Source organism: Tigriopus californicus, chromosome 6 (assembly GCF_007210705.1).
Source record: "Tigriopus californicus strain San Diego chromosome 6, Tcal_SD_v2.1, whole genome shotgun sequence".
Lineage (NCBI taxonomy): Eukaryota > Metazoa > Arthropoda > Copepoda > Harpacticoida > Harpacticidae > Tigriopus > Tigriopus californicus.
This window is the reverse complement of record NC_081445.1, coordinates 8,290,166-8,307,542: the sequence shown is the minus strand read 5'-3', so window position 1 is coordinate 8,307,542 and position 17,377 is coordinate 8,290,166. Positions and strand designations below refer to the sequence as shown.

The window sequence follows — 17,377 nt, the reverse complement described above, 5'->3', positions numbered from 1 at the left end:
GGAGAACACTTACAGTTTGAGCTATAACCCAAAGCCCTATAAAAAAGTTGTTCCTCCAACTTTTCATCACATATATTGCCAGAATTTTATTCGTTTGTAAGCATAATGATTACTTTCAAAGGAGAAAAAGCTATCTGAGAACTTTGATGTTTTTCAATAACTTGCACATAGAAATATTTTTTCAAAAGGTTGCGAAAAATATAATGGCATCTGATTCTTGTATGTGTTATGTAATGTTTTCAGTGCGTTGAAACTAAGTCAGTGACCTCCCGAATGTCTATGTCGACGCCATCATCCTTTTTCCCCTTCAATATTCCAACATGAGACACAATACCAATATTAAGTGGCACATCCTGACCAACAAATTTGGCTACAAGTGGTTTGGCAACATTTTTTTTTCAAACATCACCCTATAAGTAACGATGTAATAGTGTTGGCCATTCAATTCGCAAACATGCTTTTTTTGATTTGATCTTGATTTCATTAGTATGACTTTGGCTGGAGCGTAACTCCATGGCGACACTGAGCCTGTAATTGTTGTGGCGCTCAGTGCGTTTTCCATTCTTTGCACTCAAAAGGGCAGCCCTTGACCCTCAGCGTTACTAAAAGACCAGGGTCGCAAAAGTTTTCGCAATTTGCAAAAAGATAAGCATCTGTCATTGCCAATGTGGTTATCGTTTCAACGTGACTTTCGGTGGAAAAGAGACAAAGTTGAGTTATTTGTGTATTGGTTTCTTACTTTTCTTGATATCTTGAATTGCTTGGTGGATCATTATTTCTTCTTGATGATTCAAAGTCCTTGAAATTTTATGACGCAGACTCAAAATGCAGTGTGCAACGATTCAGAGTATGCGAATCTAGTAGAATATTAATCCACCTGATCATATGTTTGCTGTTTAGCTACCAAGACATACTTTGCGTTTACATGTATGTTTGCCGCATCCCTGACATGACATTGTTTGGAGGTGGAAACAATCCAAATAGGTGAAGAAGCGTCATTTCTGACGTAAGAGCAAGCCCAGAAAAGATTGCAGCGAGCCTTGTGGCAGAGTAGGCAGGGGGAAACGTTTCGAAGAGGAAGATGCGCGCCATTTCTTAGAGGCGAAATATTTTTGATCTGATCCACCTGTGTTGTACTTAAACTGGATTTTATGGATTTCAGATGATATGAAAAAAATGTAGTTCATGTTAGGTGTTAATGAAAAGTTCATCACTCAGAAGGAGTCCTGTAACATTGTTCTAATTTTATATCTAGGGAGAAGACTGAGAAGACCACGTACTAGTGCAGGGACGAGGGCTGCAAAACTTGGACTTGGACGAGTGCTTTGATAGTATGACTTTTTGGCGGCCTCGCCGAGTCCGGACTTGAGCCCAGGAAAAGACTCGAGTCTTTTACTTTAGAATCGGGTCGAACAAAAAGACTCGTCTTGTGAAATTCTAGGGAAGAAATTGATTGTTTTGACAAGTCCGGACTCGAGTCTTCCCAATTTCTCCAAAATCGGTTAAGAGGCTCGAGTGCACTCGGACCCGAATCCGGACTCGCCCAAGCACTTCTACAAATTCAATTGACGATTTTCCATGTTTGTACAATTTAAATGGGTCATCCTCCAAATGTTGAATATTCCCAATGGCGACTGAATTTACTTTACATTTTTAGTTGCCATGCCAGCTGACTTCTAGAGACGTGGACTGCCAATGAAAAGAAGGGGTTTTTTTTCAGCAATTTTTTTTAAAACAATTCTCTCTTTTTCAAAATTTGCACTTCGTAAGATCACAAGATCTTGTCAAATAAATGAACTTGGTCAAAATTGGGACAAAATCATCCTTAGGGTACTCTGGAGATGTTGTCAAAGTTATGTTGTTGCCACTACATCGCATTCAAAATTTCGCCCTTTTTCTGGTCAGCTACATAATCTTTTTAAAATAGAACCTTGAAACGCAACAACTCACTTTACCAGTAAATGAGCTAAAATAACATGGATTTAATTGAGGAGATCTAAGTTTCCTTTTTTTATTATTTTATTTCAAAAACTGGCCAAGAGCAGGCCGTTTTCCAGGGAAGCCCGTTCACAGTCCATATATTTAAGAGTTTGTTGACTTCGTTCCCGGACACATCTAGCTGTGAAAGCTCCGCACTCTTACTCTCCTTTTTTTAGGTAGATGTACTCCATGGGCTCGGAATTCTAAGTCTGTGAATAGGTAGATCTTTAGTGAGGTAGAAAATGTAAAAATTGATTTTTCGCCCCTTTTACTTTACTGCGCACCCGTGATTGGTTTACAATGCATGAGTAGTACTTTGAGACTGATATGTCTTGGGGAAGATATCTTTGGACATTACGGCATCGGAAACTTGTAATGGACTAAACAAGTATCAATGAACAAAGTCCTCATTAACTAAGTCTGGGAATGAACCCCCCAGCAATATACAAAAAGGATATAAAGTCTAAAATTGTTACTTATCTTTGCATTGTTGTCATGTCTGATCCACCAACGAATTACAGTTGGCATATTTGGCTACCTTTGGAGTTTCAGGTTAATCTGGCATTTTGCTCAAGAACTTTGGTGTGCTTTCATATTTCGTTTGAAAGTAAAAAATAAAAATGTAGCTAAAGGTTAAATTGTTTCAAATGGTTTGTCGTTATTCAATAATTTCCAGGATTGCGTCCAATTTTAGCTCCTTTAAAAAACGGCTAAAGGAAATTTAGTCATCCTTATAAAATAATACATTTTCAAAGATGACAAGTCCCTATTACGATTCTTTTCCTCTCAGATTTTCAGTGAAAAAAACATAAAAACAGCAAGAATCTATCGATCTTACAGAAAAAGTTAGCTCGCTAAATATCCCCAAGTGAGAACGAACAACATTCATCTCCGTAAATTTATGACTTTTGAATATGATTTGACTTGAAAATCATAATTCGGCAGATTTACGAAATCTCTCATCTAATTTTTGAATTTGCCTCTGTCATTTGCCGTTCTCATCCGTTCTGGCGTTATGCTGCACTCCATAGATTTGATCAAAAAGAGCTACCCTTTTAATTTTATTTCCCAGATATAGGGTATAACGATAAGGCTGACCTTACTCAAACTTTGCATCGCAAGCTTATATGTTGGTTTTCTGATGGGGTACCCCACGTGGTTTCGTGAGCTCATAGTTTGAAATGCGATTTGTAACCAGTTGCACCTATTGAGAGCATCAGATACTTTCGTGAACGCACATTTTCAAATATATGCGACTGGATAAAATTTAGTTCCTTCGCATTTCAAAATTTGCGGGCCGAGTCTCATCCGACAAGGCATGTCCATGGCCAAAACAAGGCAGCCATTACACCATCCACCTCAATATTTCAATAGGCAGGTCATTTTCCGGTATCAGATTAATTCTCCGTTTGTTGCCGTGCATTTAGCGTCTAAAAGTATCTTGAGACATCGCCGGGAGGAGAAGAATCGAAGCCTTATCCCGTAATTCCCAATTTTTTTCAAATCTAGGGCAGAGACTGAAAATGTTGTCACTCTGCAAGAAAATATAAGAAATGCAACAAAAGGGCAAAAAGGGAAAAAATATCCAGGGGAGAAAGAGGAGAAAAAAGCGAACCGAAAAAGAACAAATCGAAAAAAGTAAACAAAAGTACCGAATGGCGATTGAAGTAAGATTAAGAATGCTGTAGAAGTTGGAATATAAGAAAATTGGCCCCTAACATATCTAATCATCGACTCGAAAATTTCAAATGATTTGTCAGGTTTTAACTATTTTCCAAGGTCTAGAAAAGCAAGACGATTATCATTTTAGGTTTCCTTTAATCTCGGATAAGCGAATTTTTAATGAGTGGGGGAAACAATAAGACATGTTGCGAAAAACACTCAACATAACTAGGTCTTCAGATTCCTAACACTAGCTCACGTCTTATACAGAGGGCAATTTCCAAATGTATTTTTTAATTCTGGTCTCATCGAAGTAGCTTCATCCTTTCACAGGATTTCAAATACTTCAGACTAAATAGTCGTCGAAGATCCAACACAACGCCTTGCCGCCTCAAAGCGGAAGCTAGTCAGTATCTTGCGATCCTTCTCAGTGACAACTATCAAAATTCATGTGCGTCATTCATTGCCATTCCTTAACATGTGTAGGTGGGCCAGGAATCCCGAGCCATTTATGATTCGAAGGTTAGTGTGGTAGGTGGACAAGCCAGTGTCTCTTCATTCGTCCTAATTGTGACCCGAATAGCGCACTCGATGCGTACTCTACAAGCTCACATGGATTCATGATTTCTTGATCATGCCGAGGAGCTCCGAAATGCACTGCAGTCCTCAACCGGATATCTGTTACGAGATGATTACCTTCTGACTCTGACACACATTGGTCCACAGGCCCTGGACGAGCAGCAGAGAAAAAATGAATGAATGAATTCTTCCATTGACACAACATGATCATCACCATTCTCAAGTCCCTTGGGGCCCTGGTACCTCCTATTTTTGAGGCGCCCTGCCCTTAGCCACAGCCCAAACAACCAGCCGAGGAGCCACTAGACACAACGGGAGGGAGAGTTTCCACCCAACAAGCGACAATTTCCACGAATTCTGAAAGTGACATTCTGTTCGGTCGCTGGGTTGTTCAGTCGACCTCGATGGTTTGGGTACAATGTGTTCCACGTTGGACCATTCTCCCGGGGCAAATAGAAAAGGAGAGACTTCCAAGAGGTCTCCTCCGCGATACGCAGTTGCAGGACTTGATTAGTACAGACTAGAACCAAAGCTTAGCAGACTCTCGATTCCTGGTTCCTGTCAACAAATAAATGGAATGATACTCGCATTACCTAAACGAATATCAGGCCTGATAAAGAGCCCTTGGAATCCATGATGACGCCAATGCCGCGTGCTTGGGAACTGCTCCTCAATTGTGGATTATGATTTCGAGCACTGATCGGTAATCAGGGATCAATTGAAATGTTCTTACGGACTTGAGACCTCTGTCCCTTTTCCATACATCAGTTTTGTTCCCTCAAGAGGCAGAGTTCATTGGAACCTCACCTGGCGGTTGAAAGACAAAGCGCACAGATTGGTTGCCCTCTTTCAGTGGCCTCTTTATGAATAAAGAGGACAGACAGACCGACGAGAAGAGGCAAATGTGGAACTACTGTGTATACATGCAAGGACAGGAACAGGATTAGTCATTCAGATTTCCTTGAAAAGTATCGACACCGATTCCTCCGAAAATTGGGAGGAAGAGCGATTTCCTCGACAATTTGTACGATTGACGTCGACCTCGGTTAATCCTACTTTGCTTGACAGTTTCTTGTCTCAATGGTTATTGAAACACAAAGGTGAGCACCAGAGAAGCGACTCAATATCGTTGTTCCAAGAACGAGTTCCAGATTGGTCTTGGATTTTGAATCATCATTCACTTCCACGACTACATGATGGCCTTTGAGAATATCTTACGAGCCATAGTTGTAAATCGTTTGGCTCGAAATTACTGTCGGATAAGCCAAATGAATTTGTTTGGCAGACAAACTTTCAAAAGCTATTATCATTCTCATAATTGCGATTATATTCACTTGACTGCTCGGGTCCCGATAACGATACAAGAGCGTGAAATTTAAGTCATTAGGTCCCACAATTATTTCAATTTTGAACACTTCTGTGCAAGTGAGTCCAAAAATATTAAACTTGAAAACTAAAAGCAAAACCTCTTGCAAACTGAGAAACACGTGTCCGCTTGTGTCCAAAAATATGAAACGTTAGAATTACAAAACGAAAAGCAAAATTACTGGTCACCTGATATTTTATCTAGAAATTGTTGTGAACGCTTCGATGCTTCCTGACTGACCTTATTTCTGACTAGTATGGCTTTTATACAATGACTAGAATACATGGGATGAGCACAAACATGTGCTCAACCATTACAGCACAGAAACAAGGCTCACTTAGGATGGCAAAAGCAAATTGAGTCATCAAAACCAATCTCATATACTTCTAACATACCCAAAATTGGAGTTCTTCAACGGCAACTGCTTAACTACTTCCTTTTAATTAAGACAGGAAGGAAGCACCAATGCGCCAACCAGAATAAGATGTGCAAAAAGCCTTAAAAAACCCTAACGCTACGCTAATCCCTATTCCTGGATAACCCTGAAAATGAGTCCGCCTGGGTAGCTCGCATAGCACTCTCTAGGTTTTGCTTCCTCTATGGTTATATGGTATATGATAGAGCACTGTGTTCAAAGAGCAGTATTCAGTTTCTAGGGAAATTCCAAAAGAGATCTTGGCAATTTTCTACCGCAAAAAGTCAAAAGGAACAACTTTGATTTCATTGCTTAATGGAGTTCTAACCCACATTAAAAAATGACAAAAGCTGTTAACATTGTCTGTAGTATGTATTGTCTTCAGAATTCAAGTGAATGCTTAACCACGTGTACTCATGATGATTGTAAAACACATTTTCAAAGATTATGCTTTAGTAAGTGTGTTTTATGTGACGTCATGTAGCGTATTGATCTATTCTTAGACTATGCAAGAAAATGAAACTAATGTTTCATTTTGCTTCCATTGAAATTTGATATTAATTGTTTTGGAAATTGAATTGGCATATAACCGGAGCATTTTGGGGCTAAACACGATGAGCCATTTGAGTCATACCATTCAACGTAACCTGTAGGGCTCGTTTTTAGTGTTATTTCTAATATGTTGGAGTCATGTCATATTATGGCGAGACTGCATCTTGTAAAACGATACTGGACGGTACCCGGACAAATCAGTAGTGCCCCCTATTTGATTCGATGGAGAGAAGTCATTCCCATAAGCTCAAGCATTTCATACTTGCAACAGAGCTTACATACTCTTTCGATATCAATTTGTACATTGTTTTATTCTTCCAAATAATTAAGTTGTCTGTTCGAAAACTTAAGACTCCTGTTCTTAGTTGTTTTTAGGGCGTTATAATGCTCTGTCTTAAATTACAAACATAAATATACTTAATATGATAATAGGACATATGACTAGTTACACCTTGCTAACGAGGGAATGGGAAAGATAGCTCCCAAGAATGCCAAAAGCCATTTGAAAGGACCTAAATGCGGCAGGTTCGACAAGTCTGGTCAAGTAACTATTAAACTGATTAATTTAGGTCCCAATGAAGGCATCTTTTAGTAATCAAGAAAAAATACGAATCGAACGACCTCCTAAGACAAATACCAGAGCGACCAAGCTTAATTACAAAGAGAGTTGTCAATTTGATAAACATTGACATAACTCTTCATCAAAGAGTCTCAAGATTCAATGTCAATGTCATGCCGCGAGGAAATGCCTAGTTTCTACTCCTATCGATAACTGGTTGTTTGAAACTCAGAGTATGCAAAAACTACTGTGATGATGCAACTTTCCTTCGCAACATGAAGGGTTATCTGTCCACGTTTTATTCATAACCCCCCTGCCTGTTGGTTACTTCTTCATTTCTCGCACCCTGTACGGCATGTGTACCATCATCGGGACTAGCGCCAAGAGACGCGATCCGATTCGATTCCGACGGTTCCTTTCGCCAACGGCTTCTCCTCGCTCAATGATCCAATTCTGCAGGATTCAGGAGAGACCGACGAGGATCGAGAGAGCTGACGCAGGCTGTTTATTTGTTTGGGTTTCCCTCAAAACCAACGGAAAATGATGAGCAATGGCCATTCACAAGCAACCCTTCCATGTGAGACTAGTTGTTCAACTAACTGTCTAAGTGGTTGAAGGTTGGTGTCATAGAGTCTTGGGAATCGTTCTCCAACGTGTTCGGTTCCTGAGAAGACAACAACTTTTCGATAAACATTCTTCCGGCCAACTCGACCTGACTGTTCCTCAGGTTGAAGTGTTCGTCATCTTCAGCACACCGAACAATGTGCTCCACTGAGTTCTTCGTCTTGATCTTGCTTCAAATCAGTATCCTCTTGTCCAGTGAAGCTCGCCCTTTCTTTGATTGTCTTTTCAAGAATGAGTTATCCTTCCTGTCTGAGGAGCCCAAGTTTAAGATTGCCTCTATTCATTTCCACAAGCCCGTCATGCAGAGTAAGTTGTGCTTCGAGTGTCGGGTTCAAGCTGTACCCCTTGGAGTACTTTGCCATTACTCATTTGACCTTCCCTCTCTCGTTTCCGTTCCAGTTTCCAAGAACCGCAGCATTGTGTTCCACAACAGCACCGACTATGCCTTCGCCGGTCGACATCACTATCATCAAGTGGATTGGTTCACATTGTGTCATTCGGAAAAAACTGTCAGAGATCTTCGCGTGAACGATACCTTCCATGTGTGCCAAGCGGGTTACCCTTCCAGGAAACTCGTATACGACAAGATTTTAAGGTAAATGAATGCTTCGCCTCGCCTCCCCACTGACCTGATGTGCTAATAGATGTATCTATTTCAAAATCAAATCCTCTCCGTAGGCAAGTGTTTGTCCTGGAGCCAGAATCCCATCACCACGTGTTGGAGGCGGTAGTGTACGAGCGTCATTGGAGCCAAGTGGAACATCGCTTCTACTTGAGACCCCGTGGGAGCAAACACAAGATTCTCTCGGTGGGTTTCTCTGACATGGATCCATTCAGTCTGGGACAAAAGGCCATGACGGCAGATCTGGAGGTGCATTCAGAAGTGATTCGACCGCACACACTGACGGAAATTTGGGGGGCCGAACTCATGATCCAGACTTACAGTCATTGATTGATTCCCCACAAATCGTTCGGAAGTGCCTAAATCGTCGCCTAGCCTTGAATGCCTCAAAATGGAGAACCTCTGGCCTCCAGAGTTCTTCAACTCGAAGCAGTCGAGACAGAATCAATCGGAAATGTGGAGACTGGGCGGGGGAAGACGTTGGTTTACAGGCACTGACAATTCTATTGGAAGAAGATCACAGTGCTTTTTCCATGCCAGGACGTGGAGTGAAGCAGCGATGCATGCTCGAAATAGCTGCAAAATATTGTTTTCTAGATTTGGTAGCTCTCACACTACCTCTAAAAATGTTCTCCCACTTCAACAAATAAAAGCGAAAAGTGCAAATGCCAGAATTTTGGCGACTCACTGGCCGATTTTGACGGAATGATTTGGCATCACTGATCCCCAAGAGCTAATTTTGATCTCATATATTGTTTATCATGAAATTTTTGGCTCCTTTTTTGCTCCATTCACTTTGCGGACGCAAAATCAGGGTCAACTTAGAAAATGTCAATTCCTCATCATTGATATCCTTCATTTCACATATATTTTAATGATCCATGGTTGTTTCAATATCAGGTTCAATAATCGAATCTGATGTGAGATTCCAATAAATTTAACTTTCTCATCTTATGATTGACCTCTCGGTTCTCGCGATTCTCGGCATGCTCCACCTCTTTGGTGAATCGTTGATGCTCTTGTTCCATGTTCTGCCTTCGCAGTTCTCGTTCCTCGATTTGGGCTTGAAGACTCTTTCGATATGCCAGTTGAGCTCTTTGAAGATTCTCTTTCTTCTCTTGAATAGCGTTGGCGTACTCCTGCTCTTCACGGAGCCGTTGTTCCATCTCCCGTTCCTGGGACATTTGAGAGGCTTGGGCTAGCTTCTCTCGCTCTTTAATCTGTCCCACAATGAAGTCATTCACTTCCATCCGTTGAGAGTCGCGCTCTCTTTGCTTCGAGATCATGCTGTTATAATTGGATGCTTGAACTTCCCGCTTAGCTTGTTCGGTATGTTTGTTTTCAAAATCCTCCTCCCTAGCCTTTTGCTTGGCGCCATTTTGCAAGAACTCGTGGTATTCTTGTTGTTCCGCCAACTGTCTCTCTTTTTCTCTCTCATAAAACAAGCGCTCTTCATCCAGAACCCGGGTGTTTTGTTCATTCTTGGCCTTTTCGGCGGCCACAGTATTGTAGGCATTGTGATTGGCCTTCATGGCTTTTTTTTCAATCTGATTGAGCTGGTGTTGTCGCAATGTCAACTGATTGTTCCGGGATTCGTAGTTTGATCGATCTTTATCCAACTTCTCCTCAAGGTCTTCTTGGGCATATTGACAAACCTCTCTTTGCTCTTGCTCATAGTGTTCCAAATCCTCTTTGTGTTTTCGTTCCTGATGATCATTCAAATCTTGCCTACAGAGTGTGAAGGTATTACAATCGATATGATGCAATAATACTTCTGACATTATATCATCATCCCCCAAAGGTTAATCCATTACGTACGTACCTGCGTTCATCGGCCAAAGTCCGCTCTTTTTCAAGCCTGTCTGTCTGCTGTAGTCTGGTTTCCTCCTCCAAGCGTTTATTTCGGTCCAAGACCTCTTGAGCAATTTGTAGCTGCTCATCCAATTTCTGCTTCTCCTTCAAAGACCTTTGATAGTTCCAATCTTTGGCCATGACCTGCCCCAATTGACGGCTCCGTTCACTCAGGAGTTCCTCACTTTCCATTTGGACCTTCTTCTCTTGAGCCTCTTGGACCAGCTTCTTCCTCTCGATCTCTTCGGCCTGCTTTTGCGCCTGAACAGTGGCCAACATGTGGGACACTCTCTCCCTATCCATGCAGGAACGTGGCCGAATCGATGGTGGGGTTTCCTCCACACCCAATGAGGAAAGTGTGGATGGGATCCTGGGTGGGTGTGGGAACGAAACCGATTGATATCCATTCAAGCCCAATGCCAAATCCACGCCTGTTGCTGGACGATAGGAGTGGGCGGCATTCCCAATGCTGCATCTGGCAATGGAGTAAGAATTAGCGCAAAGGAACGGGAGGAAAACTGTTTGAATACCCTTTTTATGAAAACCACTTTTCAGGGGTGTATTATTGTGTCTAAACAATCCAAAGGGCACTAACTAAACGATGTTGTAGAAAAGATATTCTATGGTTGTCTGTTTATGACTAGCTAGAAGGTAAATTTCCAATCACTAGGACAGAGAAAACAGATTTGTGTATTTTAATTTGGATTTTCATCGCCAAAGCAAACTGGCAAACAAACCATGTTCAGTATCCATCACTCTCTTCAGACAATTCATGTGAAATCAAGGATCAGAAAATTGGGATGGGCAACAACTTGACCTTTTTTTGCCAATTCTTGCATGTCCTGTTATTTAAAGAGAAGAAAGTAAAAGGCATTGAGTAAATGGTTATTCTTCAATATCTTGAACTAATCACGTATGACATCACAAGCTTTAAAAAAGGGTATTAACCTTTGAATAGATCTTGTTGACAAGATGTAAAACCAACTACGTCATCATCAAGCATTGATGTGACATACCAGTATTGCAAACAAAGAGGATCTCCGGCTTGTCTCGGCGCAGATACTGAGTGATGAATAAAGACGTTCAAAATCAGCCAAGTTCATCAATTCAAACGAAGCCCAACAGAGGCTCACCGTTTCTTGTAGAACTCCAAGGTTTCATGTTTTGGGGGACTAAACTGCAAACAGAGCTCCCATTCTGTCCTTAGAAACAAATCTAACTCCTATGATTCCCTCTAGGGTTAAAATAAATTACTAAATAATTGGGTTTTGGACACTGGCCCAGGACCCTCTTTTTTTGGTGAACCTGTGGGCATTTCCGAGGGGGAGGTAAAAGTTATTGTTGGCTGTGATAATGGAGCAGGAATATCCCTCAATTGGGACACCCATCGCCAGAAGGCAGTCCGAGCGAGTGAGCAACTATTTGACTCCATAACAAAAACCTTTCCCTAAAAATCAATCTACAATCATTTGGACAGACTCCCCCTAGCTGCTCTAGAGAAAAAAATCAGTCGATTCCAAAGTATTTCATTTTCCCGCCTTGGATGTATTGCCGATCATGCTTTCGGGGAGAGGACCTTGAGTCCTCCTCCATCAGTACTCATCTGAGTTTTGCAAGTGTTACAATAACTATTTATTCAAGGTATGTTACATTCTTTGCATGAAATTCGGAGAGGTCGTCCTCTTACGCAATTTACCTGTAACAGAGGAGCGATGCCTTGCCCAAGCTTTTCTTTCACCGAGAGGCATAAAAAGCAAAAGTGTGACGGCTTTTTTTAAATCCAAACTTGAAAAAGTATTCTAGCATACCATTGAATATACAATCTTTATTTGTGATAACATATTTTTCGAAGCATAAATTTCACTTCAAACAATGCCCGAAAATGTAGCGGTATTTCTCACCAGGGACTGGAAACTGGTTATCCACAGACAGCCATAAAATAAATTTTTCAACAGTGGGGTTTTGTTTCCTGTAAAGCTAATACAAGTTGAATGGGCCACATTTTGTCAAATATGGCCAACTAACCAAAGCAATATATTTACTAGAAGCTCCGCTTAATCCAAAAATAGATGCAGTTCAAAACACATTCAACTCCTCAGCCATGAACTAAAATGCAATTTTTTGTCCGAAATTAGAAATCAAGAGTCCAGCTTGGTCTTCATGGAACAAATTTGAAAACATTTTGCACTACACTTTAAACTGACCATTTCAATGTTTTTCAGTTATGAGTTTGCACTCATGATAAACATAAATCCAAAACCAGGATGTGATAGATCTACAAACAAGAGCCTCTTCAATGTTCATAGGCCTGTAACGAACTCATCCGGAATCAATAATCTCAAAATGATCATTAAGCGGGTTTTGGCATCCAATAATCTGGTTTTTGTGAACTTCCCCTTGAAGATGGCAATAAATGATAACTGTGGTCTATTATTAAGCAAAGAGATTCCTGTAATCTCCTTAAAGAAAGCTTCTGGAATTTCAACCGTACATGTTGGAGCCGTACGAATAGAGGAATAAAGGGTTCAATCTCAATCTAAACTAGCACATCGTATTTGTTTGTTAATTTGAAAGACTGAAGACAGAATCCAGATCAAAATTTTTAAGAAGTACCAACATTTATCTTAAGCATAGGTAGATTTTTAGACGCCATCATTTTTTTTGAAAAATGAATGAAAATGAAATGCGGCATTCGATTTTTTTTAGTCCAAATTGAATCGAATTAAGGATGGCCATGATCTTAAATTATAAGCAAACTTGCCGGCGATACCAAAAAGAGAACAAGAGTGGCCAAAATTTCATTTCTTCAATATCGAATAGAAAAGAAGGAGGCGCCATTACTGGTTTGCTGTGTCATTCTAAAAATTGAACTAGCTTGTTGACTTGCAACACACACTCTTAAGATGATTTATGTTTGTTTGCTCAGAACCTGAGAGTGATCATATATAAACGAAAAATAAGATTCCCATTGTTGGGAGATGTTATTATTGCTTAGTGCAAGAGCCTCAACCTGGGGTCCACGGGACGATTGTTTTGGGCCTGTGGAGCTCCTCATTAGTTATCACTTCTGGATTTTTGCTTTGTTTTTGAAAATTGCTGGTGCAATTTTAATTTTAGACATGAAGCAGACCAGTTCAGTAACTCCAATCCTGTACAATAACCGGAAAGTAGCGGCAGAGTAATGTTCCTTAGAGCAAGACAAGTTCCAGCTTATTTGTATTATTAAATTTCAGTAGGACTTAGTTGGAGGGAACTGCGGTCATTTGCGTGGGTGAAGTTACATTTAGTGACGTCAGATTATCCCTACCTTGGAAGGTCTACCATCAGATAATTAGATGCCAGTCCAGCTAAAGAGGTGGGCCTTGGACGGAGAATCTCCATGGAAAGAAAGGTTGTTCTTTTTCAATGGAGTATTGTCGATATGAAGCGAATGGAAGATATTTTGATTGGACCCTTAATATCAACCAAAGGAAGCAAGATTGAGAATTCAAAAAATCTTTCATAAAGATAAATTTTGGCGGAAAAAATGGCAAAAAATAAAACTTATGCAACTGCATTTTGAAGTATTGATTTTAATGATTGACGTGCCAAAAGTAATCGATTCAAATCGACCGCTGAAACACATTTGTCAACAAGTTCATAAAAAGCCCGCTTTTTAAGATAAGATGCTTACTTTTTAGCGGCAAACAACTTGACATTAATTGATGGTAGATGAAATTCAGGACCAATCGAAGAAACAAAACTTTCAATGAGAAGAGTGTGAAGAAAACTGTCACGTACGACAACTCACGGACTTCTAGGGATATGGACTGCAAACGGAAGCAAAAATATCCTATCTCCTAAACCGCTCATCTTATTCCAAATAAGCACTTGATACGACCACAAGATCTTGTTGAATAGATGAACTAAGACAAAAATGAGCCCAAACCTATGCTTAGGGAACTCAGGAGACATGTTCAAAGTTATGTAGTAAACACTACATAAAATTTGAATTTTCGGCCTGCTCTTGGTCAGCTACATAAGCTTTTGACAACATAACTTTGAAACGATCGACTTTGCATGTAAATGATATAAAATTGACCTACCGTTAACTGAAGAGATCTAAGTTTCTTATCTTATTATTTTAATTCGAAAATACCAAAACCAATGATATTTGCTTGAAATTGACAGTCCTACATGTCTATCTAAATATATCTATGTTAAACAATATGACTCATTGAACTCCAAAAGTACCTTCTCTGTCGTCGAGAGCTCAAAACGGGCTCGTAGCTATCGGCTCGACGAACCAATCGCCGCTGATTGGCCACTTCAAACTCTTGATACATTCGCTGAATTTGGTTTTGTCGAGCAAAATCGCAACAGTTCCGGGTTTGCGCCAGGTGAAGAGGCTCCTTTTGGAACCGATTGTCCAAAGGAATGTGACCCACACTCTTGTGGTGGGGTCGCCGATGCATCTGAAAATCATAAGCCGAAAACCCTAACAGGTGAAGGATCAGTGATGTTGAACCCAGAAACTCGAAAGCAACAATTTCAAAGAAGCCCTTCAATCCGACCATCAAGAGGAAATTAAGCTAGTTAAGAGTGTAAATGAATGACTGTGCTAAGCCTATTACTAAAAACAGGCTTTACGGCAACAAGGATAGAGTGAGGAATGCTTCCCCAAACTTGGCTATTTTGATTGAGACTTTGAATAGTTTGTGGTTTAAGGCATGGGAAGAAAGATTGTTTTTATGTTTTTTTTTTTACCTTTTGTACGTTCTTCTCTTGAAGCCAGGACAATAATGTTGACAAAAGTCTACGTACAGTTCGAGAAGACATCTGTTCATAGGATAAAACACACTTGTGACGAAAAATAGTCAAGAAGGGTATTTGAGGCTTTTAGTCAGAAGCTTTCTCATTAAATAGATTATCCAATATTTTACATCATCGAAGGAACTTTTTTGTGATGTTAATGTAAAGCGTCCAAAAATAGAAATATTTCTCGTGAGTGCTGTGAAACACTGACAAGAAGAGCATTTAAGAAAGGTTAACATAAAATAGTTTTCTTTCCTTCATGCCAGTAAAATTTGGCCTTTTACTGTAGGAGTTTTGAGTGATCAATGAAAGGCTCCTTCAGCCTATCAAGGATGGCAATTGGAGCTTCTGGTTAGGCATTGCTTCTCGATTCAATTCGTATCCCAAGATATCTAATAATAATATTAATGACAGAAAAATGTATGTTCATTCCCAGTAGTTCATAACCACAAGCGAAGTCAATCTGATGATGGCAAGGTTAGGGTAGTATGAACTTGGTCCAATGAACTTTTTGAAGAAAGAGTAGCACTTATCCTATTTGCCCCCCTCCCCCTGGAACCAGCCATTATTCTATTAATATGCTCATTCGGTGGCACTGTTCAGGGGCATATGATACCATTCCTGTTTCTTATGCACATTTCCTGGTGTCATTTGCTATGCCTGAGGTTCTTCATCCAGTATCAGGTGGGTGTCTGTAATTGGTGCTTTGTAGTGTTTGATTGGACGGAGACTTGCGAGACAATTGTGTTTTCAGCCTATTTTTGAATACTCTCAGCCATTCAAGGCGCCATTAACCGAGGGGAAATTCCATATCAGAGGACAATTATTTGTTCTTATGAGGTGTTTGGTGTGATTTGAGGTGAGTAAAGTAGGCGAATTGTTCCGGCCTCCTACGCTTTCATGAATTCTTCAAGCCAAAGGTCAAAGGACATTGGACAAAGACAGAAATATTTTTAAATTTTCCAAGTTATTGAACTTGAAACTGGCGATCTCCTGAGTCACTAATTGCACGTACTGAATACATGTTTTTTTTACTTTTTTTTGATTACTTTTTGGTGATATGTTGCAAGATTTTGACTACCGATGGAATGAGCTGAATCTTTGGAAGCCCTATCAATAAAGCGTTGGATGGCCATGTAAATACGTAACTTTAAGGTTGAAAAAGCAGTGGGTTCAGGTTTCACGAGCTTCGCTCATCTTAATGTAATTTTGGCACTCTTACTTCATACCCTCACTAATTTCATTGCTCATATTGCTTGAGACTTACCACTAGATGGGAGCGAAAGTGAACAAACTTCAGGGGTCAAAACTGTGATTAAATGTTTCAGTGGTAGATTTTGAATGAAGCTCCAAGCTTGTGTTCTGCCACTCTGTGTTCTCTAATATAGCCGCAGTTTTAAAGGATGCTAATGAAAATTACAATCTACAATTCACTTATCTGGAGGGGATAATACTGGAATCCTATTAGATAGAGCACATTGCTTTGGAAAAAGAAGATTTGCAACGTGTTAAAAGAGACATCAACCAAACCAAGCAAAATTGGGAACTATCTTGCTTTCCATAACACAACCGTTTTTGTTTTTCATTGACTGATTCCGAAGAACTCCTCAAAACTTTGAGGGTTTCCTTTTCTCCAAATTGTGTATGTTTTCAAATTCTTGGAAACTCTGGCATTTCCGCCCCTCGATCTCCAGACCCTAAAGAGACGGATTGCAACCAGCCGTGCACCTGAACTTGAAAAGGGGATATGATGGTTGGGGTGGTTGAGATATAAAAACCACACCACATGCCAAGGATGTCTCTTTTTTCCATGACTTCATTTCATGACTTGACTGATGCTTGACATGAAAGCGATCCGTCTGACTCAGAGTGCAATAACCTCAGCGACGGACCAATTTCTGGTTGAATCTTGCAAATGACGATTCTCTGACCCAGCGGTTGTGGTGCAGTACAATATGTGACGCAGTGAGTGCCAATTCCGTCGTTGTCAATGCAATGACTCTCAAAGGACTCGGATCGTTTTATTCTGGGGAGCGTTCGTTTCTCGAAAGCCTAAATTATCACCTGGAGACTTCGCATGGGCATAGAGATGCGTTGTTCCTTGTGTTTCTTAGAGCACTATTGACGCAAAGTTTGAACAAGTGACATTTTTTTTCTTCTTTTTTTATTTGGGGTGCGAGGGCCGAAGGGGTGAACCTCGCTGGGTCAGCCAAGCTAGCCATCACAGCGTCTCTATATTGTTCCAATAGGCAGTGTCAGAGTCCGTATCAGATTTGTTCTCCATCTGTGGGTGTGGTTAGCGTCTAAAAGTTTCCTCGAGAGGGGTCGGGGAGGAGAATCGAACCGTGGACCTCTCTCATGCAAGGAAACTGT

The 17,377-nt window shown here is 40.5% G+C and overlaps 2 protein-coding genes across 6 annotated transcripts in view; one reads left to right on the top strand and one right to left on the bottom strand.

The window, feature by feature from the left end:
• LOC131881646 (uncharacterized) overlaps nt 1–9,056 on the top strand; it is a 15,967-nt gene extending 6,911 nt beyond the window's left edge. The window contains exons 1-3 of one of the 2 annotated variants that reach the window (XM_059228572.1): nt 6,828–8,043; nt 8,137–8,332; nt 8,416–9,056. In XM_059228572.1, coding sequence (XP_059084555.1) covers nt 7,875–8,043; nt 8,137–8,332; nt 8,416–8,689 — 639 coding nt within the window. In that variant the 5' untranslated portion in view covers nt 6,828–7,874 and the 3' untranslated portion in view covers nt 8,690–9,056. Of the gene's footprint in view, nt 1–6,827; nt 8,044–8,136; nt 8,333–8,415 lie in introns of those variants that run through there. The other variant, XR_009373376.1, reaches the window with a different exon arrangement.
• Nucleotides 9,057–9,184: 128 nt separating this feature from the next.
• The window catches only part of LOC131881639 (calponin homology domain-containing protein DDB_G0272472-like), a 9,102-nt gene continuing 909 nt past the window's right edge, over nt 9,185–17,377 (bottom strand). The window contains exons 1-4 of one of the 4 annotated variants that reach the window (XM_059228564.1): nt 14,957–15,043; nt 14,444–14,664; nt 10,182–10,685; nt 9,185–10,087 (exon numbers count right to left, since the gene is read on the bottom strand). In XM_059228564.1, coding sequence (XP_059084547.1) covers nt 9,262–10,087; nt 10,182–10,685; nt 14,444–14,664; nt 14,957–15,028 — 1,623 coding nt within the window. In that variant the 5' untranslated portion in view covers nt 15,029–15,043 and the 3' untranslated portion in view covers nt 9,185–9,261. Of the gene's footprint in view, nt 10,088–10,181; nt 10,686–14,443; nt 15,044–17,377 lie in introns of those variants that run through there. The other 3 variants (XM_059228565.1, XM_059228563.1, XM_059228562.1) reach the window with 3 other exon arrangements.